Source organism: Podarcis pityusensis (assembly GCF_964106645.2).
Source record: "Podarcis pityusensis genome assembly, chromosome: Z".
NCBI classification, from domain to species: domain Eukaryota; kingdom Metazoa; phylum Chordata; class Lepidosauria; order Squamata; family Lacertidae; genus Podarcis; species Podarcis pityusensis.
In genome coordinates, this window is record NC_138044.1 from 42,804,160 (window position 1) to 42,831,245 (window position 27,086).

At 42.3% G+C, this 27,086-nt stretch overlaps 1 protein-coding gene and 1 long non-coding RNA gene across 9 annotated transcripts in view; one reads left to right on the top strand and one right to left on the bottom strand.

Moving 5' to 3' along the window:
* The window catches only part of AFF2 (ALF transcription elongation factor 2), a 396,915-nt gene that overhangs the window by 14,172 nt on the left and 355,657 nt on the right, over nt 1-27,086 (bottom strand). For 6 of the 7 annotated variants that reach the window (XM_080991062.1, XM_080991060.1, XM_080991066.1 and 3 more), the window contains 7 exons: nt 20,132-20,294; nt 18,181-19,194; nt 15,084-15,208; nt 9,962-10,178; nt 8,699-8,835; nt 5,681-5,744; nt 2,043-2,179 (listed from right to left, as the gene is read on the bottom strand). In XM_080991062.1, the coding sequence (XP_080847188.1) occupies nt 2,043-2,179; nt 5,681-5,744; nt 8,699-8,835; nt 9,962-10,178; nt 15,084-15,208; nt 18,181-19,194; nt 20,132-20,294 (1,857 nt within the window). The remainder of the gene's footprint in view (nt 1-2,042; nt 2,180-5,680; nt 5,745-8,698; nt 8,836-9,961; nt 10,179-15,083; nt 15,209-18,180; nt 19,195-20,131; nt 20,295-27,086) is intronic. The other variant, XM_080991061.1, reaches the window with a different exon arrangement.
* Nucleotides 20,243-27,086, top strand: part of LOC308468769 — a 42,044-nt gene continuing 35,200 nt past the window's right edge. The window contains exon 1 of one of the 2 annotated variants that reach the window (XR_013981864.1): nt 20,243-20,382. This is a non-coding gene — a long non-coding RNA (uncharacterized lncRNA). The remainder of the gene's footprint in view (nt 20,383-27,086) is intronic. The other variant, XR_013981865.1, reaches the window with a different exon arrangement.

The following is a 27,086-nucleotide window of genomic DNA, read 5'->3' on the forward strand; positions in this document are numbered from 1 at the left end:
AGATGCCAGCTAGCTTGTCAGGAAGCAACTCTGCTCCCTTAGTCCTTCACATGCATTGCAGGGGATTCACAAAATCAAAGAATTGTAGAGTTGGTTATACTGCACAACCCTTGTGGTCCCTTTCCAACTCTGCAACTCTTTGATTCTATGGTCAAACCATGGTTTGCCCATTGCAAACCATTGCAAACCACGTGAGGGGCTCATGTGCCTCCTCCTCTTCTACTGGTTCAAGGTAATCATGGCTGATATTCCCTTATAGGGCAAGATATAGTGGCTGCAAACCATAGTTCGCCTCTACATCAGCACTGTAGTTCAAAACCAGTCCAAGGTCCTTAATATAGAATCTACTTGAAATTCAACAGGTAAAATAAAATAATTTCAATCCAGAGAGTGGTTATGATCCTCCCTCCTTTGATTTTGGTGCCTATATAAGGCCCGATCTGTAGGGTTGGATTGCTCAATCTATTTCTGGTTTGTGTCAATTTCAAAACTGTTCATCCATCAGTCCATGTTTGCATTAGTATGCATTTTTTAAAATCCATTTGAAAATTCTTAAATAAGCATTTTACTACAAAATGCATATTTAAACAGCAGTTTGTCGCAGTGCACAAATTTCTAAACTTTTACACACTTATCTTTTACACATTTTGATATGGCTTTAGAGCTGAAGGCTGGATTGCATAATCTGGAGAAGTGTGAAATCCAAAGGGTAACTGCACATTGGTGTGGGAGGTGCAAATCAGATCTGTTCACATAAAAAAGTGGACTGAACAAAGATTCTCCTCCATCCTTATCTATCCTCTGAGGCCTTTGGATCTGGCCAAACCTTGCCAACCTGGAGCTTTACGGCTACTGTTGCTTACTTTTATATAGATAAAGATCCATAGCTATTTTAAAGTTACACTCTGAGCTGCCTTAAGCATTATGGAAAAGCAGGCTAGCCATATTTCCCATAAAACAAGTAAATAAATAAATGGCAACAGTTTTAATACCTGCCATGTTTCAGCTGCTATTAAAAAGTGTTCCCATATTAAGTGAGAGTTGTTGCAGCAAAGGAAATTGAATTGAAAACTGCTCTGGGGCAGAACCTATTAATAACTCCAGGATCTTCAAGGAAATCTCATATTTAACAGGCCATAAATAGAGCTGGGTTAACTGATCAATAGATCTATCTTTATCTCTGTCAAGTTGAATTTAGCCAAAGACTGCTGATCACAACCACTACATGGGAAAGATCCTGCAAACTCCTTTTGAAATGAAGGCGTATAGTCTTTGAAATTTAGCATGCACATAAGATAAGACCCTCTTGGTTGGATTCAGACTAAGGGCTCAACCATGCTTCTGTTTGTACTGTGATTTCTAGACGTCATCCTATTCACTCTGATCACTGATTGCCTTTTTGTAAAGAAGGACTGTCCCCCTCCCCTGCCAAACCCGTTTGACTCCCATGAAACAGCAACCACTGGAAACTGAAGCTAACAAAATTTTGGCATGCTTCTCTCAGCCAGTAATACACATCTATGCAAGTCAAAAAAAAATTTGTGTATGTGTGCATATACATGCAAAACAGGGGCTGAAAAGCTGAAACGAACTGACAAATTTCATTCTGGAACAATTTTTAACAGCCAAACTACAAACCTCTGGAAAACAGGGTTTATAACAGAGATCCCAGTGGGCTCCCTTTAATGTCTGGAATGATAAAACTATCCCTTTTAAAAGACAAGTGTCACTGCCAAATGGTGAAATTACTATGCTTTACTTCCACCCACTACATTTCAATTTTAATTTTATGAATATTGCAAATTATATAACACACACATTATAACCTCTAACGGGGCTAATTTATAAGAGCAGTGTCCATCAATTATAAATTTTCTGTGACATTAATAAAATGGCAAGAAGAACTAATTATGATGACTTCTGAGATGAAGATGCCTTGGACTAATCATTAATGAGGTCGAAATGATACTTTTAAAAAGCGTAGCAAGTTCTAATTATGAGTGAAATGAGATTATGAGAATGATCACAGGAAAGCCATTAACCTGATGAGTTCCACAGTCTCGGAGTACATAGTGTATGGAGATTTCGCCTCTAATGGATCGCGCTCCATAGCATTGCCGCACTCGATAAAGGAAAGGGCAGCGTCAGCATAATTCACCGCTTTGCCAAACTTTTCCACCTGAAAAGGGGGAAGAAGAAGCACGTTCAAGATAATGCCACAGGCCTGACTTCGGGATAGGCATACACGAGCCCAATGGTTCATACATTTTTGTCAAAACCAGAGATGGTGAGCTCTTGTAGTCAGCAAGGAAGAGCCACAGCCCTATATTTCAGCATCTGTGAGTGACTTAAATGAATGGTTCTAAAGCCATGAACTTCAAATGAAGGATCAAAGTCTTCATTCACAGGTATATCTGCATCAACTTTACACTTTTCAGCCTTATCCATGCATTCATAAGTGGCCAAAATGCGCATGATAGCTCTGTCACCCTCTTCCACATTGTCCTCTACCAGTTGGAGGGAGACTGCAGCGGGAAAGCCTCCTCTATTCTTTAACTCCTTCTCCCAAATAGGAAGCAAACAGCAAACCATATCATTTTTAACCTCCCCCCTCAAACCCCCACATTTAAAACATCTGAGAAAAATTTAAAAGTCACGTATCTTCATAGCTGATAATTTTAAGGTTGCCACGAATTGTATTATACCTATCTATGCATAGGTTTTTATTTCCGCTGCTGAAGCAACAGTCAAGTCACAAACCAATGTGAAGCAAAGCCAGGTAAGTACATGAGACACCCAAGGAACACCCATAATGAGGCTGTACTATAGAAATCATTAATCTCCTTCAAGTTGGTGGCAGCATGTTTGGAAACTGCTATGAAATGGAAGACAGCCACAGGATAAGCCCCTGAAAAACAGTATCTTTCGGCCATCAAATGTTTCTGTAAACAGGACCTTTCTTATTTTTAAAATGCCTGCGAATGAGGGAGGCAGCCATACTGATCTTTCAGGGTTCTAGAATGCGTGGGGAGCTTCTTTGTGTAGCAGAGGCTCCCTTTGAGTAAAACCCTTGAAGGGTAACTGGAACAGCAACAGTGTGTGAAGCTAGCATGCATGCACTCCCTTCTCTCTGACATTTACGCCACTTATGAACGCCTGAAGACAGCTTCTGTGTGCAGCTGATGTGGATATACACACGAACAATCATGACTTAACCACCAAGAAAGATTTAATGTTTATTTGAAGGGCGGTTTGTTGATTTTGAGCCTCACCTGTGCACCCACCTCCTTCTACATTAGGATCAGTAAAGCCCTGAGGGGAACCCCTCTTCTGAAGACCCCTCTTCTGTAATCCTCTCCTCTCACATTAGGTGGAAATCCCTCACTGGTGCCAATGAAGAATGATGAAGATCAACTGGCCCCGACTTGGTGGAACGCTCTGTCACAAGAGACCAGGGACCTGCAGGACTTGACATCTTTCTGCAGGGCCTGCAAGACAGAGCTGTTCCACCAGGCTTTTGGTTTGGACTCAGTCTGACCCTTATGTTTCCCTCTCCTTATGGTTTCAATCTATGGGCTACTTTTAAAATGAGGCTGCATTTTAAATTGCATTTTAACCTGTATTTTAAATTGTTTTCCCCCCCTATTATGTTTTTACTGTAATTTTATTGGTGTTAGCTGCCCTGAGCCTGGCTCTGGCCGGGGAGGGGTATAAATAATTTTTATTATTATTGTTGTTATTATTGTTATTATTATTATTATTATTATTATTATTATTATTATTATTAAATTTCACTCAAGACGAGGGGAGGAAAGTGTTAAATTCCCTCTCTGTGCATATTCTGTTCCCATTATTTATCAACCACCCAAAACTGATGCAATTTGCACTGATTTTTATATAAAAAATACAACCCTCCCAACGCTAAATGCAAAGATGACTCTAATGTCACACACCTAGTTTGTCAGAAAGGTGACAGCTACTTGAGGTGACTTGACTGGACATGGAGATAACAAACTGCAGGCAAATCCAGGAAAATAAAAGGGGGGCATGTGATGAGGGCCCTGGCAAGAATAACAGGAGGCTCAGGGATGGGGTAAAAAAATAGGGTCAAATACAGGTTGTTCCTTCGCCATGATGGATACGTGAGAGGTCTGTGATGGTCATGTGAGGCTGCTGTCAAGTTGTTAAATGGTGCTTGTCTCTGCATTCCAGTCAGAGCATAGGGGATATTCAGCAATGCCATGTGATGGGAAAGAGCTTCCTTCAGGCAGCAGCATGATGCACGGTGCCTTTTTGCATTAGTGCTGCATGAGAAACAGACTGAATTCTGCCAGATGCAGATAAAGGTAGCAAGATGAAAGGCTCATCATCATGCTGAGCAAATTGGGCAGTAGGGAGTGGAGCACAGGGTTGGGTAGGGTGGGGTGAACAAAGTGGCATGGTGTGCAGAAGCGTGCAGAAGTGGCCATGAGCCATTGCCTCCAACTGTTTGCTAGTGGGCTCCAAGGGGTAAACAAATGTTCGAGCTCCTTTAAAGGTCAACTGGCCACGGTAAGGTGCTTTTGGAAATATTCATCAATGGATAGCTATGTTTATGAGCATGCTCGCCACAGTCCGGCGTCAGCAAATCAGCTCGGGTCCCCATCGTCGAACAGCCCCTTCAAGAAGTATGAATATGAGTTCAGTGACGAGCACAGGGCACAGTCCAAATTCTGAATTACGCCAGGAGCGGATCAAGGGAGGGAATGCAAGTGAGAGAGTGCCTTCTTTGCATGCAGAGGAACCCTGTTTCCACCCAAGGCACCTCCTTCCCAAGCTACAAAGGCAGCAGAGGCCAAGACCCTGGATAGTTACTACCAGCCAGAATAAATGCTGCACAAACAGGCTACATCTGCAATGTCCTCTTAAAGTACTTTTATACCACTCTCAACAGTAATCATAGGTTCCCCCAAATAATCCTGGAACTGTAGGTGCAGATGCTTCCTAGCAGAACCCCATTCCCCTTGCAGAGTTCCCTGGGAAGAGGGACTGATGTTAAGTCATGCCCACATCTGATCCACTGTACAGGGCTCAGTAACAGGACAGATGGAACAATGGGGTGCAACCTTCTACCTTCCAACAAGCCTTCCAATATTTCCAGCTCTTTCAACAAGCTTTCCAAGTGAATGTTGTTAACCCAGTTGGTATCGGTTCTGGATAGGAGACTGTGGTCCCTTGGTCATCGTTTTCCTCACTATGGTTAGATATACTGTCTTATTTAAATTACAGTAATTATTTCCAAATCTGCATCTATATGCATATATTAGCATATTCAACGAGGGCGAATCTGTGTCCTTGTTAGTGCTCTAGCTTTGGAGAGAGATGCATTTTCCATGGGGGGTGGGCACTGCCTAAATGGCTGCCTTGCAATTGATTGGTAAATCCAACTTTGAACGGCCTGACTGCTGCCACTTGGCCAGAAGACATTATCTGGGAACACCCTGTGTTACTGCAGATGATGTGCAGATTCTGCTAATTAATGGTGCTCTGCGCCAATAATTAGAGTAATTAATTGCACACTTTAATACACCATGCAAATCTGAAGCAGCCCTCTGGCTTATCACGATACCTTTGCAGTTCTGAGCAAACTGCCTTACGAGGCACGGGGGTGGGGTGGGGGGAGTAGAATGTGGAGACCTACCAGGGCATCTGCTTTGTGCTTCAGCTTCTTGGCCTCTTGCATGTAGTGATCTGCATTGCGAAGCCTGAGAAAACAAGGAGAACAAGAGTAAGCAGCAGCAGCAGCAAATGAGGCTCCAGTGTCATCATCTGTTTAGTGAATGGGCACAGCAGGGTGCTGGCGAGGTTGGGACCATGTGGGCACACTGGGAGGAGTGTTGGATGGGCAATATTGGTGCCCTGGTCTGGCTCCAAGCTTGCCGCTCCCCCTTCCCCACACTGTCCAGGTTAGTGATGGTGATAAAGGTGTTGGCAGGCTGGCTTCTTGGTGACATCCCTCTGTCTTAGCTGCTCCTGTTTCATTGGCCTGGTTTAGACTTGGTTTTTACACCTGGTTAACACTTGTTTAGTTTATCATACAGAATCGCAGCGAGCTTGATCACATATGTTTTATGTGGTGAAAAACAAAATCCTCACAAATATCCTTACGTATTTATACCCTGCCTTTTTCTTTGACAGGGACACCAGACAGCTTACGGACAAATTAAAAGCAGCTAAAAACATAGGAAAAATAAATAAGACAATTAAACATTAACAGAATTAAAACTATATATAAAAGATAAAATTAGAAAAACAACAGGCAGATCGTTATAAAAAAAACAGCAGCAACACTGCACCAGGGCTTTCATGAAAAGCAGCCAGTTTCCCAAAGCCTGTTGGAATGAGAAAGTCTTCACCTGCTGGCAGAAGGACAGCAAGGAGGGAGCCAGTCCCGTTTCTCTAGGGAGGTAGTTCCAGAGTCTAGGAGCAGCCACAGAGAAGGCCCTCTCCTGCATCTCCACCAAGTATGCCTGCGAGAGTGGCAGGACTAAGAGAAGGGCCTCCCTGAAAGTTCTCAAAACCCAGACAGGTTTCTATGAGGGAATATGGTTTTTCAAAGAGCTTGGACCTTTGTAGGGCTTTATAGGTCATAACCAGCACTTTGAATCGTGCCTGGAAACAAACAGACTGGGAGCTAGTGTGGCATAAAAGGAAAAGGGAAAGGAAACAAATTGTTCATCGATACACATGGCTGTATTATGCTCTAGGGAAAGCTTAAGTGGTTTTTAGCTGATGTCTGAAGCTTAATACCGATAGGACTTGTTGCCCTGATCAGTTTTTTTTAAATTATTCCAAGAAACTATTGCCCTCGTACATGGCTTTCCAGTCCTGTTTTATCCTTGTCACCTTATCATGAAGCAGGCTAGGCTGAGAGTGTGACTGGCCCAAGGGCACTTGCTGAGCTTTCTGGCTGAGCTGGGTCCCCTTTGTTCTTCTCGCCTGACAGTGTGCCCACTATCTGATACTGAATCTCCCTTGATTAAGATCCAAAACATATAGTCAAACAATGTTTACTGTCATGATCCAAGCCCAGCCCCCTGGAGGGAGACACTGATGAGACCTAGAGATGCCAGAGAGCCTTGAGGCATGAGGGAATTATTGCAACCATGGCTTGTTCAGTGCAGATGTAATGCTTAACCGTGGTTAAAACAAATAATATTTAAAAACTCATGCCTCCACAAATAAGCTCTCTTCCTGGCTTGCAGCCAATTATTAACCACTGTCTAGGTATTTAGATACAACGCTTCACTGCAGTTAAGTGGAAGCCATGGCTAAGCCTTATGTTTGTAGAATGCTCTTGTATGTCAAATATCTGATAAAAAGCGCTGACTGGTTTCCAGGAGGAGAAGCGCCCATTTATTTTTGCTTCTTTCAGTCTTATCAGTGCTAAGCTGCTGGATGCAAAGAAGTGATTGATGAGCTGGCTGCAAAATGGCTAACTGTGGAAACCAGGAGCCCAAAGGGGCCTATTAAACTTTGCTGAACAGAAGGAAAAGAGAAACAATTCAAAGTGATTAACCGTAACAAGGTTCCATTAGAAAAGCTAAAATGTAAAATTATGCAACAGGAAAAAGAGAAGACGTATATAGTTCTAACATGATGGTCAAGCTAAAATTCCACACAAATACCTAAATGAGGATAGTGGCAATAGTGGTAATGCAAAAGGGTATATGTTCAATCCCTGGAATCTCCAGTTAAAAGAGGCACAGGGAGAGAAGATGAGACATAGCCTTAAGGGCAAAACTATTCATGATGCTAGCTGCAGGAATACTCTGAGCGTGCCTAGTTTTTGTTGTTTAAATAGTCATTGTGGTGGTCATGGGGAAGATTGAGGCCATGGACCACATGGAGGGGTTTGATCAGGTATGAGGAAGTCTTGACCCTGCAGATTTTGCTTAACTACAACTCACCATCTTCCTTGGCCATTAGCCATGCTGGCTGGGGCACCAAGTCCTAACGAATTCAGTGGGGCTTAATTCAGTGGGGCTTACCTTTCAGTTAAATGCACATATAGGATTGCCATCCTAATCCACTAAGGTTCTAATTATGTCAGGTTCTTATATTCAAACATAGGAGATCTCTAATGTTTTGCCTCCATCAATATTTCCCAGCTACTACCTATACATCAGCTCTTTGGAAATACAGATGTTCCAAACATCTCAAGAACTGGAACTGAATTCTTGCAACATGTGCAGTAAGAATTCCCCATGTATGAAAATATTTCTTAATTTATAAAGTGCAGCAAGGAAAATCAAGGTGGTGCCCTCTGGATGTTGTTGGACTACAAATCCCATTAGCACCAGCCAGCATAGCCAATGGATTCAGGGATGCTTAGATTTGGGCAGGGCCATACCTTGCATGTAGGAGGTCCCAAGTTCAATCCCTGGCATCTCCAGGTATGGCTGGGACAGACTCCCTGTCTGAAACCTAGTAGAGCTGCTGCCAGTCAGGGTCTGATTCAGTGTAAGGCAGATTCCTATATTCCTAAGAGCTGGAGTCCAGCAACAAATCCAGAGGGTACCATGTCAGATGCTGCTGCAGTTACAGGCAACTCCCACATTTTCTTAGAGTCTGTGCCTAAAATCTAGGCAATTGCAGGGCTCTGCCAATTTAAAGCATGAACAAGAAATGGCTGCGTAGGTTTGCTCTAACTACTTACGTATCATCAAATGTTATTTTAGGTCTCCTTGGATCACGATTCCCATTGGTGAAGGCAGGAGTGGCAGGCCAGATGCTACTCTCTGGGTGGCTGGTGTCGGGCAGAGCATTTGAGGACCTGCTGTGGGAATCTTCCTCCTGCAGAAAGTGATTTTTAATTAGCGGCTTTGGTTTTCGTGCTAATAATATCTCTAGATGTCGTGTTAAGCAAGTTTGTGTGTCTCAAAATTAAAACCAAGGCACATATTTTGCATCTCGCAGCCCTTATGTCACAAGTCAAGCTCAATAGATTAATTAAGAACAAGCAGCTACATATTGCTCACACGCACGGTATCATTAACACCCACTTCTAGGAAGGTGTAATGTCAGCATGGACGCCTTGTAGCATCGCTTGCTTATTAAAATAAAGTGGAAAGAAGATGAATGGCAAGTGAAAGACTCACAGGATCCGATGATTAGGGCTGGAACTGGGGATAAGCAGTGGGACGGCCGCTGAAAAATAATTCACAAACTTCCTCCCCTACACATTTAAATCAACATCCATTAAAATAATGACTTAATTCTATTAAATTGCTATAGGACATTACAAAAAAGCATGCCCAGCCCAAGGCATTTTGCTTCCTGGGGTGAAGGACAATCTCCCCCTTGCAATTTTCCACATATAAACGCTGACCCGGGTTTTTTCTTTCTTTCCATTTTTGCAAAACTGAGCAAGGGTGAACTTACTGGTGGTGACCCTTTCCCCCCTTGTGGATGCCAAATGGCGGTTAACACTTCCCCCTACTGCCCCTCTCCCCGAACAACATCACATCATGATATAGTGCTGCTCTAATGGGGAGGGGAGCCAGTGGGGAAATGGTAGCAGCTGGTGGAGGTCAATATTTTCCCCTCCCACCTTGGAATGATCACTGTTGCAAAACAGGCATAGTAATAAAGGGAAGTCAATTCTGCACTCCCCCCCCTTGCAACCCTTTGCCAAAAAGTCCCCCCAAATTTGCCCCCAAGTTTTCCCTGGAACACTTTCAGCCCATCATTGACTCTGTTTGGCCAACCTGCAGCAAACAGTATAGATCCTATTTGGACATCCCCCCAACTCCCATCAGCCACACAGCCATCATGGCCCACAGTGAGGGATTATGGGAGCTGGAATCCATCAACATCGGGAGAACGCCACATTGGCTACTCTGGGGACAGGGCATGGCGGAGCAACAATTTGCTCTGGTACAAGGGAATCCCTGTTCTCTAGTGTCCCTGAGTGACTTACACAGCTCCCCTTTGTGCTAGAAGCAGATTTGTTCTCATTTTTCCGGTGTTTGGAGGAGGTGCTGGCCTGCAAGGGATTTGAGAGGTTGTTCTCTTGGCCAAAGGAGCTGCCACTGCTGCTGCTCCGCCGGGCTGCCGTCTCATTGAGCAGAGGAGACAACGGGGGTGGAAACAGCTTCTCTTCCCTTTTCTTTGTTGCCTTTTTCGCTGAGCTGGTGCTGCCAAGCGAGAAAGAAGGACCTGTTGTTATAACCTGGGATGCGTTGACACCGGCAAATTCCAGCCAGATTCTTTCGTGCCTCCTGTTGAGTCAACAGGAGCTCCTGCTGGTCAAGTTCTGGGCCCTGGGTTTCCAAGTTTCCTGAAGCTGCTGCTGCTGCTGCTGCATTCAGAAGGCACACGTGTACCTTCCCTGCGAATGTCAGGTGACAGTGCTGTGTGTAAGTGCTTGCTCTACATAGCTGAGGCACTCCAAAAGTATGCCCTGCAACTTGGGTCCATCCAAAATGGCTAATATAGTAATTGCTCTTCACAGGCTCCAGTTGGTGCAAAACACTGCAGCTAGACTGCTGATGGGGGAGCGATGATTGCCAGCACATTAGTCCAGTGCTCGAAATCTTGCACTGAATGCCCATCCACTACCAGCTCAGGTTTAAGATTCTTGTATTAATTTACAAGGCCCTTAACAACTTGAGTCCAGTTTACCTCAGGGGCTGTCTTAACCCTTATCTCCCTGCCTATTTTTTTTGGGGGGGGGGTCACTGTTAGCGATTCTCCATGGCTCAGACATACAGTTTGTACCCAACAGGAACAATTTGCTTAATATTGTGGGGCCAATTTTTTGAAACTTTATTTCAGTTAAGGTTAGAAAGGCCCCCTCTCTGCTGAACTTCTGGCACTAACTGAATACTTTGTTTTTTTCATTCTAACGGGCATTTTAATTGATGTTTGAATTTATAGTTTTAACTGTTGTTTTTTGGTATTGCGTTTTTGTAAGCTTCTTAGAGGCTATTGTGGTTAAGCAGCATAAAAATTGTTTCACTAAATGAATAAATGATCTAGTGCCTTGGAAATGTTTTCCCACCACCCCTAGGGGGAAAAAAGACTGACATTTAAACCTTAGCTGTTAAAAAAAAAAGGAGAGGCAAATATACCCAGCTGATTTCTTAACATGTTAATTTGACCATGGATTTTATTATATTATTATTATTATTTTAGTTACTGCCCTAGTCCAGTCAATGAAGATTACTTGAATTTTAATTTTTCCTTAGACAACTCATATTGCATTCTACAGCCATTTACTTTTCATGATTATTGACTCAAATTTTCAATAGCAAATTAAGTCAACAAGAATTTATGTCTCCCTCTTAGTCAATTTAAGTCAGTGTCAGGCAGTTATAGATTTACAATATCTCAAAGCAACAAATCAAAGAGGAACAAGGAAAGCAAAGCAGCTTGATTTCTCGATTGGGGGAAATTCAATGGCCTCAGCTGGCAGTATGCTTCCCGAGCTTTCGCGATAGTAGCATCCATTCCAGTTATTCCCTAATTGTGGCCATTAGCAAATTAAAAACCAGTTTCATCAAAATGGGCATTTAATTGCCCTTCTTCCTCACATGTTTTATCTATCTATCCATCTATCCGATTCTTAGCTAAGAATACATATTCAAGAGAACCGAGTGCAAAATAATTTGCTATGGCAGGGGCAACAGCTTGGTGGTAGAGCACATCCTCTGCATGCAGAAGATTGCAGTTTCAACCCCTGGCATCTGCAGGGAAAGGTCACTGCATGAAAACGTAGAGAGCGGCATCCGGTCGGTATAAAATGCTGACCTGGATGGATCAAGAGTCTGACTGGGTGAAATGTACTGTAACTTCCTATGTTCAACTTGCTTTAACCAGACCTTTGTAAGAGGGGGTTGAATGTGTGGCAAAGAATAGATTTCATTTAACCTTTCCAAGTATGTCTGTAGATGAGGGAAGGGCTTCTAATTTGTGTGAGAAACTCCTAAGCCCTAATTCTCATGTTGTCCCACAGTCCTTTGGGTGGATCCCAAGCCACTGCAGTAGCATCTGAATAATGGAATCACAAAGTGTAGGAAGCTCCTGTACCCCATTAGCATTATATCTCTCTGGGGATGGTAAGTTCAGAATCAAAGAATCATGGAGTTGGAAGGGACTATCACTGTCATCTAGTCCAACCCTTCTGCACTGCAGGAATCTCTTGCCCAATGCTGGGCTCGAACCCATGACATGGAGATCAAGACTCTCAAGCCTGTTGCACCTGCTGAGCTATCTAGCTTGAACATGAGCAGCCTTTAGATTTTTCCACTCCCTGTGATTCTACTATTCAAATATCACTTGAGCAGCATGGGAGCAGAGGGTGCATTTAGGGCAGTACGACTGGTTCTGCTGTACTGGGGACCAAGTCTAGGGGGCGCCACAGGGTGTCTGATGAATTGAACTGAGCAGAATGGAAGGTGAGAGGCAGGGAGGACACCAAATCTGGACCTGGCAAAGGGTGCTGCTGGAATTTGAAAGACCAAAGTCTGCCCCTGATGGGAGACATCTATGAATAATTATTAATTCATATTTTATTGGTGGAGTCTCTGCTATATTTATTTGCATTTTTGGTTATAAAATGTGTGTGTGCACACACAAACTTTCTTTTATAATGATCTCATTGTGTTTTATATAGAGTGCTTAGGGATTTCACATATTATTGGCATATAAGTATTATTATTAATAATAAAAAACTGCAACAGTAATTAAAAAGAAGAGATAACTACATTGGATTGGTTCCTTAGCATGGGAGTAAAAGATGAGTAAATAGTCTGATTTGGTTTGCCCAGAGAGAACACTAATCCAGTTAGGAACTGAATCCTTGCAAAGTGTAGGGCTGTGCAGAGAGCTAGAAAACTGTGGTTCTGAGACTAAGAAATAACAGTAAAAAGAAGAAGAACCTGAAGATGAATATTGGTGAAGTCCATGAGCATGGAGAGTAAGCACTTCACGTTGCTGACAATGTCCAGCAATTGCTTTAGAAGTGTCCACCTATTAATTTACTCTGCATTCCTGCTCTCAATTTGAATTGATTTTATTTGCCCACAATGACACCATCGTATAGCACTGTGATGGGAGCACATTCACTACATCCTCCCAATTGGCTGAGGACACCCACCTGACTTGTCTATGAAGGGAAAAGTAATTGTGAACCCTCCTCCCCAACAACTGTACTGAAGCTGTAGCAACCAGTGAAAAGAGTGGTTATTTTCACAATTATATATATTGGAGAAATAGTTCAACCTACTCTGAAATGGCTATTATTTGTTCGAAAATGAAAGTGGGGGAATAGTCAGTGTAGCCCATTATAATAACCTCAGCAAAGTCACTTTGCTGCCAGATATTCCATACATTCTTTTTGGTGGATATTCGCGATTCCTTGCTTTAAACTTTTGTATTTGTGTGCTCCTCTGGAACTAAGTTATCAAAGTGGATTGGGTTAAATATTAACTTGGAGGAGATTAATAATAAACTGCAATGTGGCCGTGGTCTTAGTTAAATATATGAGTTAAGAAAGTTGAAAAAATTTGCTTGGCAACTAGGAGCATCTGGGATCAGGGGAATGGAAAGCTAGCATAGGGGAAATAACTATTGATGAGCACAATTATATTTTAACAGAAGATACCAATGGTTTCAGAGCTCTAAGGAATCAAATTAATGACCTAGAAAACAAGCTCAAATTAAGAAACATCAGGTTGGGGGTAGATCCCTAAGGCTTGGAGGCAGGAAATAAAAAGATTCATAAAAAATAATGTAAGCGTTAGAGAAAGATAAACTTATGTGTTTGAATAAATGCCACAGAGAAAATTTGTATCATTTTAAAATGCATCTAACACCATCAAAACTATCAGTGTCTTTTTCAGTCTTGAGAAATGGGGGATTTAAATATTGTACCTCTGCACTGTTGTCATTAAGTGGAAATAGTAATTACATAGACATAAGCGAGTTTGGGAACTGGTTGATTTGGTTCACAGTGGGTTTAAAGGAGATGATTTACCTGTTAATTGTGGGATTATTTAATAACGTAAATATCTTTGCTATAGTAAGTCCAAAGTAAGGGCTTTAAAATTGATAAAAGGATAAAGCTGGCACACGAGGTGGGGGATATTGATCCCTCCCACATGATGCTTGTAGTAATAGTTATGTATAGTATTAAGAATTGCCTTAACGAAGAGAGATATGGGAAAGAAGGGTCAACATGACTGGTAATGAGCTATATTGGTTTTGAGCCACTTTTAACTGGGACATCAGTTGAAGGTTCAAAAAGGTATTCATTCTCTTAAGTATTTTGATACTTAACAAATTATAAGGGTGTTCTTCCTTGTGCATGCTACAAACAGGGAACATGAACAATGTCACTGAAATGTTGCACCCATATTGTATATACACTATTCAGAATATTTGCAAAACTGTTGCTGACTCAGGGATTGGGAACCTCTGGACGTCTGGATGTTTTGGACGATAACTCCCAGCGTCCCTGACCATTAGCCATGCTAGCTGGGGCTGATGGGACCAAGTCCAAAAAGATTAACCCAATTAACATGAACAGTTTCAAATAGTTTCTAAGGAATTCCCACAATCCTCTCCTTAGCATTCTGGTTAGAAAGACAGGCAGCTCAAGAAATTCTTGTCACCTATAAAAGTATGCAAATTGCATTCCATTAGTGTAAGACAGAAAAGTCCACTGCGGCCATAAAGAGATGTTGTAAGATTATTTTGTATAACAGGAATATTTAGGGCTGGCCCAACACTTCCTGCAGCTGAGGATGAACAGCAATCCACACCCACCCACCACACACACACACACACACACACACACAGTCATAGTGCAAAGGTACCCAAGGCTGGCCATGAGACAGACAATCACACAAGCACCTCTATTATTATTTTTGGCCATTTCATGACACACAAAGCCAGCTGACTGAGACAGCAACTTAATTCAGCCTAATGGTAAAGCTGGCCCTATTGGTAAATGGTAAGGAGAGGCTTCCCTATGACAACTGGATCTGAACAACCATGCTGTAAAGGACCATCTTAATATTAGGAATACTGTAACTTACTCTTTAGTACTTGGTACTCTGTGGTTGGGTATTGGGGAGATGCAGGGTGGAAGCGAACACATTGCAGCAGCCTCCTCCAGACGCTGTTTCTTGTTTTCACCAATTGTGTCTTGGTTTTCAGACTGCTTCAACCACAAAAACAAAAACCAGTCAATTATAAACTTTATAAACACAAAATCTTTATAAAGTTTATAAAGACTTTATAAACACAAAATCTCATAACACCAACATTACCAACCATTGCAGAATGCAAGAAACCACAATGAATCTCTCAAGTAATTTTAAGCAAGGTTGCATCCAGACAGGCAGTTTCGGATTGGTCAAAAAAATACTTTAAAAAATTCAATTTCCTCCTACACTGGTGAGAAATTACCAAGCCACACTTCTCTAACCAATATACAAGCAAAAACTCAACGAAGTTATGAATTCCTGCATGTCTCTGAAATTTGTGATGCAGTTCTCTAAAGAGTCTGCACAAAATTGCATATATTAGTGTATATAAAAATGCACCATATTTGGGTAAACTGTTTGTATATTATTCTTGCACCACCACTTTGTTTTTGTTTATTAAGCTTGTTATATCAATCAATAAAAATGTGTATATTAGTTATAACTGCATACAAAATGTGTATCTTAGGAGAAATTTGTACTGATGCTGATGAATTTTCATCATATAAAAATTACAGATGATTTGTTCCTGCCTACATCTCTTTCTTGACAAAGAGCCATCATTTTGTGACTCAAATGCATCCATATCAGTATTGCATATATTGAAGAGGAGGGCACACAGGCAAGTGGCACCTTTATTAAAGAGGAAGAGGCTCAAAGAGGACAAGCTCTGCAGCCAAAATTCTGCTTGAACCAAACATGCCAAGTGCCTGAGAGTTGAACTCAAGCACTTCCTTGTTTGTCAAGCCAGGAAGATCAAGCTGCAACACAGGCTTCAGAGATGGATGCAACCAACACTATCACTCCCATATTATTCTGTGAAACAGACCAGGGAGATGGTGGTTTGCAAACTCATTTCACTGCTAGCACAGGGTTGAAGGCATGCCTTTTGCTTGGATTTCTTCTTTACACAGTTCTGAAGCTGGCATTCTCAGAAGACAAATAGTAGTGATGGCTGACATCACATCTGTGGGGATTTACAACCCCCCCTTTTAAAAACCATGAAGTTGTTTGGACTCTGATACCAGAAATAGAGCTGTTTCAGGCAAAGGGGGTGGGAGGGGATGGAGATCCTTCAGACTCTGCAAATACTCATTTTTTGATATAAAACCCCTGCTTCCTTTCTAACAAACAAATTTCAGTTTGAAGCATGCTGTCATATCCCACACAACAGGATGTCCCTGGGCAAAAATAACATAGAACACATGATAAAGCATTGTCGTTCGAATCACAATAGATTCCACTTTACAGGTAGTTGTTGCGGAAAGGGAGGACTGCGAGTTAAGTGAATGGCATTTTGATAAATCACAGCTGTTTATGTAGGAAAACCCACATACTCTCAAGGCATAATTCGGCAACTGTCACAGCAAAACAGCAAAACCTCTGCTGGTTTTAATGGAGGCATTGCCCATTTAATTTGGAGCCAAATCTGACCTTGATTCTTTGGGCACTTAAAATATATCAGCATCGGGCAAATCCCAGAATAGACATTTTACAGTCTTTTCTACAGTTCACCTCTCACCTAGAAAGCTAAGGAGAGCCCTGTTGTATTGGACCAAAGACTTATCAAGTGCACCATAGACACAAGGTCCATGACTAGTAGCCACTGATAGACTAACTCTCCATGAATTTGTCAATTTCCATTTTAAAGTTGGTCACCATAATTCCTAAATTCCCATCTTTTATTTTTTTTAAAGCAAGTTTCTAGCAGTTATAGAACCCGACATTTGAAGTCTTTCCTTCTGCCTGCTCTGAAGCTCTGAGCATTCAGCTTCATTGGATGACTAGGGGATCTAGTAACGTATGAAAGGGAGAAAGACCTCTTTCTATTCACTTCCTCCACATCATGAATAATTTTATCAAGTCCCCTGCCCCCCAAACATACATTTACTCTAAACCAGTGGTTCTCAAAGGGTATGGTGCACCACCCTGGTGTGGAACGGGATGAAAAGTGTGACGGGAAGATTCAAGGACAAACTGTCACAACACATTAGTGTGTTGGGTGCAATGTGTAGGTGTGTTGCTTGAATGCTCTTATAAGGGGTTAGTTTAACTTCTGGTTTGCTAGTAAAACTGAATTACTAAAAAGTGTGTCACCAACATGAAAAGTTTGGAAACTTCTGCTTTAAACTTTTCAGGGTAGTATAGTATAGCATAGTATCAAAACAATTTTCTTTTCATTTGCAGAATATGGTTGGATATCTTTTCAAAATGAGAGAAAGTGTCAAGCTCTCACCTCTCACTGAGTTTGTATACATACTTAAGCTACGTATATAAGAGGCTCGTTTATAATTATATTTTGGGAACGATTCATAATTCATTGAGCTGCATTGTTTCATACTTTCTGGAAGTCCCCATGAAGATATTACATTGTAGTTGTGTTATATGCTTTGAATCAAGCACTGCTAGGAGTTGTTTCTTTTTGTTTTCCAGGGCATCTCTTATCAGTTTAAAAAAAAAAATTGGTGGGGAATGAGCAAATTTTTATTCTGAAGGTGTGGCCCAGAGAAAATGCTAAACCAAAAGGGAAAAAAAAGGGTGACACACACTCAAACATTGCAACCTTTATTATTTGACTGCCATCCTTCCTGCATGACAGCAGATACTTTGGGATGGTGGTGGTGATATTGGGGTAGCTGAGTGAGACACTTACCTGCAGAACACTACGTCATGAATGGATTGTGCTCCTCCCCCTCTTTTTCACTGTACTGATTACTTTGAGTCTGACTGATGTTTTAATGTATTTTTAAATATTTTGTTGGAAGCCGCCCAGAGTGGCTAGGAAAACCCAGCCAGATGGGCGGGGTATAAATAATAAATTATTATTATTACAGTCACCTCACTATTTATCTGGAAACTGAAGTGGCAAATAACTGCAAGCCTGGAGAGAGAGAGAGAGAGTTAGAGAGAGAGTTTGTGTTTGGTTTACCTTGTGCTTCCTCTTCAACTTAGGGTTGGGCTTTTCGGGCGCTGGTGTTGGGGACTCTCGGGACTGTCGCCTGTGCTTCGTGTTGGCCTCCCAGGGCTCCATTTTCCTGGGTATGGCCTCGAAGACACTTTGATTGGAGGCCTGAGAGATTAGATCCAGGTCTATCTTCACCCAGAGGTGCCTGCGCCCTTCAAACTCTCTTAGAGGAGAAATGGGTTCACTCTGCAGAAGTTGTATTGGGGATAGAAGCTCCTCCAAGTCATTGCTTTGGTCGACGGACACATTGCTGCTGTTGCTCGTTAGGCTGCTGACACTGAGAACGTTGCTGCTGGAGTTCTTGGCTTTGGTGCCACTGCTGGGGCCACTGCAAGATGGCAGGTTCTTGCCTTGTAAGCTTTCTTCCTGGTCGGTGTTTGAGTCGGATGTGGAGGAATCTGTTTCCACAAATTCCCGAGACTTGGGAACTGTTTTGCCAGGGCCTCTATACTTCTTCTTCTCGGGCGCTGGCCCTGTGGTCATTCTTGGCTCTTTACGTGGAGCAGTCTTTCCGGCAGTTATTTTTGGGCGGACTTTTGGCTGCTCTTGGGCTTCTTGTGTTTCCTTCTCTTTGGGTGTGCTGGTAATATTTGGTTTGGTCCAATTGTAGTCTTCTACACTGGAAGTCCTTTCTATCTTTTTGGGTTGCTTTTTCCCGGTAGTCCTTTGGATGGTGGGTTCATTGTGAGCTGGTGATTTCTGCTTGGAACTCTTCACCTCTGGTGGAGCTTTCTGGGCGACACGGGGTTTGGCTTTCTCTGAAACGGGGTTACGGAGCGCCCTGTCTTTGGAATCAGTCAGAGGCAGGGTGCTAGCCGCTTTCCCTTTGTTTTGTCCTTCAGCCTGTGAGTTGCTCTGAGATTGAGAGCTGCTCTCACCATGACTCTCATGCTGCTTGCTGATGATCATTTTGTTGTGGGGATTGACTTTATTTAACCACTTCACCAACTGCCATTTGTTTGCTGAGGGAGGTTCAGGCTGCAGAAGGATGAAAGAAGGAGAAGTCTTGTTTCTGAAAAGTTACCAGCTTTTCTGGTAGCAAGTCTGAACCTGAGCAACATTCCTCACCCTGCCCCATCAACTGGCAACCCCAAGTGAATTGCATTATTGCTCTAAAAGCTTAAGAGTGTTAAACATTTGCAAAGAGATGTGAATATTTATTTGCAAAGACCATGTCTGATCATCATAGTCACCATATATACTAGGAGCCAACTCATTTCTCTGGCCTGGTTCACATGTAACACTAAGCCATGATTGATAAATGAAGGTTTACTGAACCATAGTTTAAACTGATCAGCTGAAGCCACCCCAACTATTTACACTGACCATAGCTTAATATTACATGCGGGCTGAGACTCTTAGTGCTGGTCCAGAAGTAGCCAAAGTGGGGAGAGGAGAAAAGGGGTGGGGTTTGAGGTGGAAATTATCAGCAGGTTTGGGGGGAATTTCTGAATTTGAAGAAATACAAAAAAACTTTGATAAAAAATAATCTTAAGAGGGAGCACCTCAAAACAGCCTCAAAACATGGTTGAACATGCTCAGTGGCCATGGAATGCTTACAGGAGAGAAGGAAAATCAGAAGGCAGAGAGTGTATCATTTTGCTGCAATGTTTCATTTCAGGTCCCAGATGTATAAATGAATGAAATGAAATATAAATGAATTTTGGAGGGGAAGGGCGTCAGACCTTTGGTTTTTACCTCAGGCATTCAACTGCATGATTAAGTTTTTACCTCTGGCATTCCTCTGTGGGCATGGAATGCTTTCTGACTGTTCAGGGGAGAAAGGACAGCCAAAAGGCAGAGGGAATGCCGTGGAACATTACTTTGCTGCAATTTTTTGTTGCAGATCCCATATATAGAGAGATTTTGAAGGGTCACACTTTTGGACCTTGGGTTTTTGGTTTGTTTGTTTTACCTTTGGTGTTTCATTGCATGGTTCTTTGTTGCATTCGCTGTCGCTGGAGCTGGTTTCACTGTCTGAATCAGACTCCGAGCTGCTTTCAGATTCACTGGAGCTCCCAGAACCTCCACTGGAATGTATTAAGACTGGGTTGTGTGCTGCTGGCGACACAAGGCCACTGCAAATAGAAAAAGACACATACCGGCTGTTAACGTTTCTGAGGAGACACCAGGTTGCCACTACTTCTGCTCTGGTTGATTTTAAAGGTACGTGAATTTCTCATTCAGCTCTGACTCCCAGTTGACTCGGAAAAGAGAGTTTCAACAGAAATGATTCCAGGAAGTCAACTTTGCCTTTATCCAACTAGCTCACCGACCCATATTTATTTACTTTGCTTTTGAATTGCTTCCCATGAAACAATAAGCAATTAAAAAGAACCCCCCCCAATAAAAATATAAACAATAAGAACTAAACATGTATGCAAGCTGATTACATCCAACAATGAAAATGAGTTGGACGACTTAACATTCAATGCAGATAGAATCTGGGATAAGAAGGTGCACTAAGTTCTCCCACCTCCTCATTCCCCACAACAACCCAGTGAAGTAGTGTTAGGCTGAGAGGCACTGACTGGCCCCTCAAGGTCACCCAGTAAGTTTCACGGCTGAGTGGAGATTTGAACCTAGGTCTCCCAGGTCCAAATCTGACACTCTAACCCAGGCTTCCTCAAACTCGACCCTCCAGATGTTTTTGGCCTACAACTCCCATGATCCCTAGCTAGCAGGACCAGTAGTCAGGGATGATGGGAACTGTAGTCTCTAAACATCTGGAGGGCTGAGTTTCAGGAAGCCTTCTCTAACCACTACACCACACTGGATCATTCCATGTGATTTCATGTTACTAAAAAAATATGGGGGAAAGCCATGGAGAAACCATAACTCTGTCATTCTGTTCAAGCAATGATTGGCCCAAACCCATTCTTGGCCTATTCTATAAACCTAGAAGATTAGACTTTCAATCATCAATCTCCATCTCCTGCGTACTCCCATTCAAATAAAAGGAGGCTACTACAGAATCAATGGGGATGAGTATTTGCATGCTGTAATTTTTCAATTGGTCTCTGAGGTTTTTAAGCTAAGTAGGATGCAGGGATTATGAGCAAGTAGCCCAATAAAATGTAATTTATTGTCACATGTCCAAACCTGTTAGAATGCGGCTTCCAGAAACAAACAGCAATTGTTTAAATAATTTACCAACAGAAATGTACAGTCCTCGGGTTTTGTTTTTGTTTTTTTGAGCCACACATTCATAATTTATGCTCAGATGAAGGACATTAGGCAGCTCTAATATTTGCATGTAAACATTGTAAAAAATTATTTTAACTAATGCTATGGTTTATTCCACCCCACCCCCCGTCTCCCCCACACTGCAGCCAGGGTTGTATAGAAAGAGCAATAGGTGCATTACAATTCTGTAGAGATGCCCTGGGGAGTCTTCATCTGAAGCTAGTTATTCACTTGTGCCTTTGTAAAACACAGTACTAAAATAAAACATTTTTAGGGCCTCTCTGTTCCAAATTGCAACACTTATTCCATGTTTCTTTCCCCACCCTGTGCTACAAGTTATAGATTCAGGGTAAAGATCTGGATTTCCAGTGCAACAGATTTTGCTTTCTGCAGTGGTTGAGAAAGCAGTGCCTGTCTGCCATCACACTATGCAAGAATTTTGAATGCCTGACATACCTTAGTGTCCTTTGTTTCCCTCCCAAATCTTACTTTACTTTCTTAGTGCCATAAATGCTCATTCTTCCTGGACTTTGCTTTACACAAATGCTATCATTATTTTCTTGCAACATATGCTACACACTATTATTGCCCTTATATGCATTGCCTATATTTTTGGGTGGGCTATTGGTTCCTCCCACCTGTAATAGGATGGGATCACTGTATTCCAATTTGATGTGTGTTAGATTTTTTGAGAACAATGAAATTTGTTTACAACAGAAAGAGAATTATGTAGTACCATCAGGGATTGAAGCTGGGACCATCTATCTACAAAGAAGATGTCCTTACTCAAATAGAAAAGATGCACTTGTTGCTTGCTTGTGGGAAACCTATAGAAGTTTCCCCAGTTGTCACAAATGTTCTGACAGGCCCCCAAAGTTTGGAAACCCCTGTGATTTCCAAGGCCCAAAACAAATAAATGGCTTGGTCCCACTGAATCGAAGAAGGCACCTCCATTTTTATGACCCAACCTGATTATTTTTTTTACGACGGAAGGTGCAGCATTCTCTTAAGGGAGATATCCATGCACCAAGCCAGGAGAAACTACCTTCCCTTGGGAGACAGATGCATGAGCCAGAACTCATGCATCTTCTGGAAGCAGAACAAAACATTTTTCTCTGCACAGGCTTTTGTTGGCTACTAGCTATTAGGTAGAATATTATTATGTGACCCATCCTCCTAAGATGAGAACAGCTTTGAGTCCAAGGACATAACTGGTTGATAAATAAATAAGGAGCCTCTTTCATTAAGCACAAGCAAAATACTCATTAAAATGCAAGGGATACCTCTAGAGGGACATACCACTTTCCATCGTAATGATGAACATGACCCACATGTGGAGCATGAAAAAGTTTGTGTGCTTGGCACTCTAGTAAAACTGACTTTAGCCTTATAAAAGCACACAAATAGAATTTCTGACTTTCACAAGAGGTAGTAATTCACACTTCTGTATCCATCTGCCTGAATGAGAGGGAAGAAGGAGAGAGTGCCTGATGGTTGATTTTAAGTATGCGAAGCTGAGCCAGCAAAGCGTCAGAGAAGTGAGGTCATTTGATATTATTCCTTTACGCCTATTCAGCATATCTCATGGGAAACACATGTCCCCAATATCAAATTATCACCAAAAATAATTTGGAAGTCTTTTTTTTTTTTTTTAAGAGTTAGGCTCCATTGCTCCCTTCCCCACCACTAATCCCTTTCCCATTATCCTTGACCATTGGCCATATTGGCTGGTTGCTGATGGAGTTCAAGTCCAGCAACATCTGGAAGATCAAAGGTCTCCCATCTCTGTCATATAAGATCTGCATTCTCATCATTATGTCCAATTTAGAAACAGTTATCTGTATGTTCCACCCACCTATGATCCCAGCATCTGTTTGGTGATATTCCCTGCAGTGGGCTGAAATCTGAGTAATGCTGTTGTGGTTTTAACTTGACTGCCTGGATGTGAAAGCTTTATCATGGTCTGCTCATCTCTAAACTTGAAGGGGAAGAGGACCTATATATGAACATAAGAAGAGCCTATTGGATCAGGCCAGTGGCCCACCCTGTACCCAATGGCTGACTACATGCCTATGGGATACCTATAAGCAGGATGACAAGTGCATCGGCACTCTCCAGCAAATGAAGCATAATGTCACCAGCTGTGAAGTAAGAACAGTCACCAGGATTAGTAGCGACTTATAGCCTTATATTCTATAAATTTAAAGCCATCCAAGATGGTGACCACCATTCCCTCTTGTGGGAGTGAACTGTGCAGTTTAACTACTGTATCTGCTTTGTGAAGCAGTGCTTTTTGTTCATTTGTCCTGAGTCTTCCAACACTCAGCTTAACTGGGTCTTCCAACACTGAAGCAAACGCAACACTGTTCACCATATACACCCTGAATGGGCTGTGAGTGCAGCAGCCTTGTAGTCCACCTTAAAGTACTTCCGATAGAATATATAGACAACATTTTTTATATTCATAGTGGGATGGCTGCCACAGGGGCTCCCATTAGGAACACAGGAAGCTGTCATACAACAAGCCATGCGTTCTTTGCTCCTAGATATAAGGCGTTGAACACCTGAGGGCTGGGGGCCAAATGCAATCCTCCAAGCCCCCACTCTAAAAGGCCCTTGCGACTTTCCCCTTGCCACATCCTCCTTGGGTGTTTTTCCCCTGTCTGGAATGTGTCATTGGAACTCTGATAAGGACTTGCTTGCAAAGGTGGAGGATAGAGATCGAGTGTGTGAAGAAAGTAGATTACTGTGCAAAGATAAAATCAACATGATTTGCTCCACCCTATTTGGCTTTTGGGCTTGCCCTCCATTAACATGTGAACCCCCCAGAAGGGAATGCAGCCTGAATGCAGGGCTGAAAAGGGTTCTCCACACCTGCATTAAAGGATGCTCTTGGCTTACTCTGCATTCAAAACAGGGTTCATACTGAACAGGGTTGGAGGAGAAGTTTTCTTGTTTTTAAGAAAACCAATCTACCTGCACATCTCAGACTATTGCAAGGTTCTCCACAGGCTTGTGTCATCTTTACAGACTGACAACAGCTCTACAGGACAGCTCAGATATTCAGGTGGGCTTTTTGGCAGAGGGCTTCCCCAACGCTGCACGGAGGTGAAACCAGTCCAGAATTCTGCTTATGCAGTTTGGTTTCCTGGCATGTTTACAGCCACACATGGATCTATGGAAGATCTGTTTATTGTGAGGTTGTTAAAAACGACAATGAAAAGCTAAACCTTGTGTCAGTAGCCACAGCACATTCCTGGGCTAGGGCAGCACCAATTGCCAAGGCAGAAGCAAGCATGCTAGGAAATGTATGTATAGAGCGGCCTAAGCCTTTAATCGCCTGACAAAGAAAAGACCAAAATAATAGAAACAGACCCAGCGTGGCCTTAATTTATTTCCAATCCAAAAATAATTCCAAGAAAACTACTTATATGCCAAATAGCATTGAAAAATCAACTTCTGAAAGATTACTGGTTTGCTCAAAATACCCCCCTCCTTCTTTTGTCCGTACAAAATACAATGGGGTCCTGTTTGCTTTTTCGTCTTGGGTAACAAAGCTGACTTGATATATCTTGCAATTCTGCACTGAAGAAGTCTTGGCCCTTAAATGGTCCACTTTTCCCCCTTTTTGTCACTTAGGTTCAACGTAAGAGTAGCTCCTGCTTTATCACCAGCCAAGATGAGAAAACCCTTTTATCTGCAATGTTCGTGCAAAATGAAAGATAAAGGGCATCTTGCATACAGACAGATGCATGACTGATTCTGGGAAAAGCAGAAATAAACAGAATGAGGTACTGGTGCAGGGGAAGGGGATCCTTATTTTGAAAGATGAACTGGAGAGATTACAGGTTAAAAAGAAAGAAAGAAAAAGAACAGGTTGGGTTGAACCTCCACCTGGACACTAGGGTTTGGCCATGTGCTTGAAATAGTTTCCTACAAAGATCAAGGGACAGAAGATTGACTGATGGAAGTGCTGTTCTCTCTTTAACAGAGTCATGTTCACCCCAGTCTCCAAGCAGTGAGAGACTCCAGAGATGCCTGAGCCTAACTAGAGTTTGGTTTCCTTGTAATGAAGGTAAATGGAGACTTTAGGATATATGGTTTCATTTACCTTTACAATTTGAGCATGAGAAGCAAGGGCTCACAACACTCCACAGATCTTGCTGTTAGACTGCGACTCCCCTCATCCCTATCCATTGATCGCACTGCCTGGGGCTGCTGGGAGTTAGAGTCCAACATCTGAAGGACACCACAGTGACGACCCCTGACCTCTCATATCACTTTCTGTCAACGCACCTCAAAAAGCGATATTGCAGATCTGGAAAAGTCATCCAAAATGATCAAGGGGGTGTAGCAACTCCCCTATGAGGAAAGGTTAAAATGGTTAGGGATTTATAGTTTGGGGGGGGGGGAATGTCAAGCAGGGGAAAACATGACAGAGGTGTATAAAACCATGCCTGCTGTTTAGAAAGGGGACAAAGTAAAGTTTTTCTCCTTTCATAACCCTAGATCTTGGGTTCATCTGATGAAGCTTAATGGCAATTCAGGAAGGACTCCTTCACATATTGCACAGTTAAAACGATCCGTTTGCATCCAAAAGATTTGGTGATGGCCACTATCTTGGACAGCTTTAAATTAATATTGGATAAGGCTATCAGTGACAACCAGCCATGATGTCTGCATTATTTCTGGTATCAGAGACGGCATGCCTCTGAATAGGAGCTGCTGGGGATTGTGACTGGGAGAAGGCTGTTGGGTGGTCATGCCCTGCTTGTGGGATTGCAGATCCTCCAAGGGTCCCTATTTTCCAGGGACACCCCTGATTTAGAGAAGCCATCCCTGTTTCCAATTTTATCCCGTAAAATCCCACTTTTCCTTAGGATGTCCCTATTTTCATTGGAGAAATGCTGAAGGGAATGGAGTTATCTGACCCCCTGAGCTGTCTGAAGGCAATCCTGTATAGGGAAGGTTTTTTAAATGTTTTATTATGTTTTTATGTGTGTTGGAAACTGCCCTAGTAAGAAGTGTGGGATATAAATAGTAAAATTATCATTATAGAATGGCATGTCCCTATTTTAAATGGAGAAATGTTGGAGGATATGGGGTTGCCATAGGCATCTAGTTGGCCACTAAGGGTACAGAGGGGCCAATGAACTGTTCCAGCAGGACTCTTCTTACGTTCCTACTAGAGTCTGGATAGTGGGGACAAGGGATGGGGAAGAAAATTAAAATACTTCTCAATTAAAGGTGGATCAACACCAGTCATCCTTCAAAAAATGCACCTTTCTTAATTTTGCAATGCAGTTCTGCATCCAAGTAATGTGTACAAAAATGGATATACAGTAGGGCAAAATGTGCGTGTGTATTATGTGTATTAGTGAAAATAGCAATGTATAAGGGGAATTGCATACAAAAATGAGTTTGTTTTGTGAAATGCACACTGAAATTGCTGGTGAATTTTCATGAGAACTTTATTTTTTATTTAATCACAAATGGATGTGCAAATGCTGGAGAGGTGAACGTGAGACTGGAAAAATGACAAATGGAAAGAAACCAAAGCTGATACCCATCGCTTGTGATGACTACAGGCCTTGGAGACCATGTCCATAAAAAGGCCTGCTTTCCCCTCATTTCATGTGCACCTTAAGTCAATCAGATATAAACAAGTGAAGCTGCCTTATAGG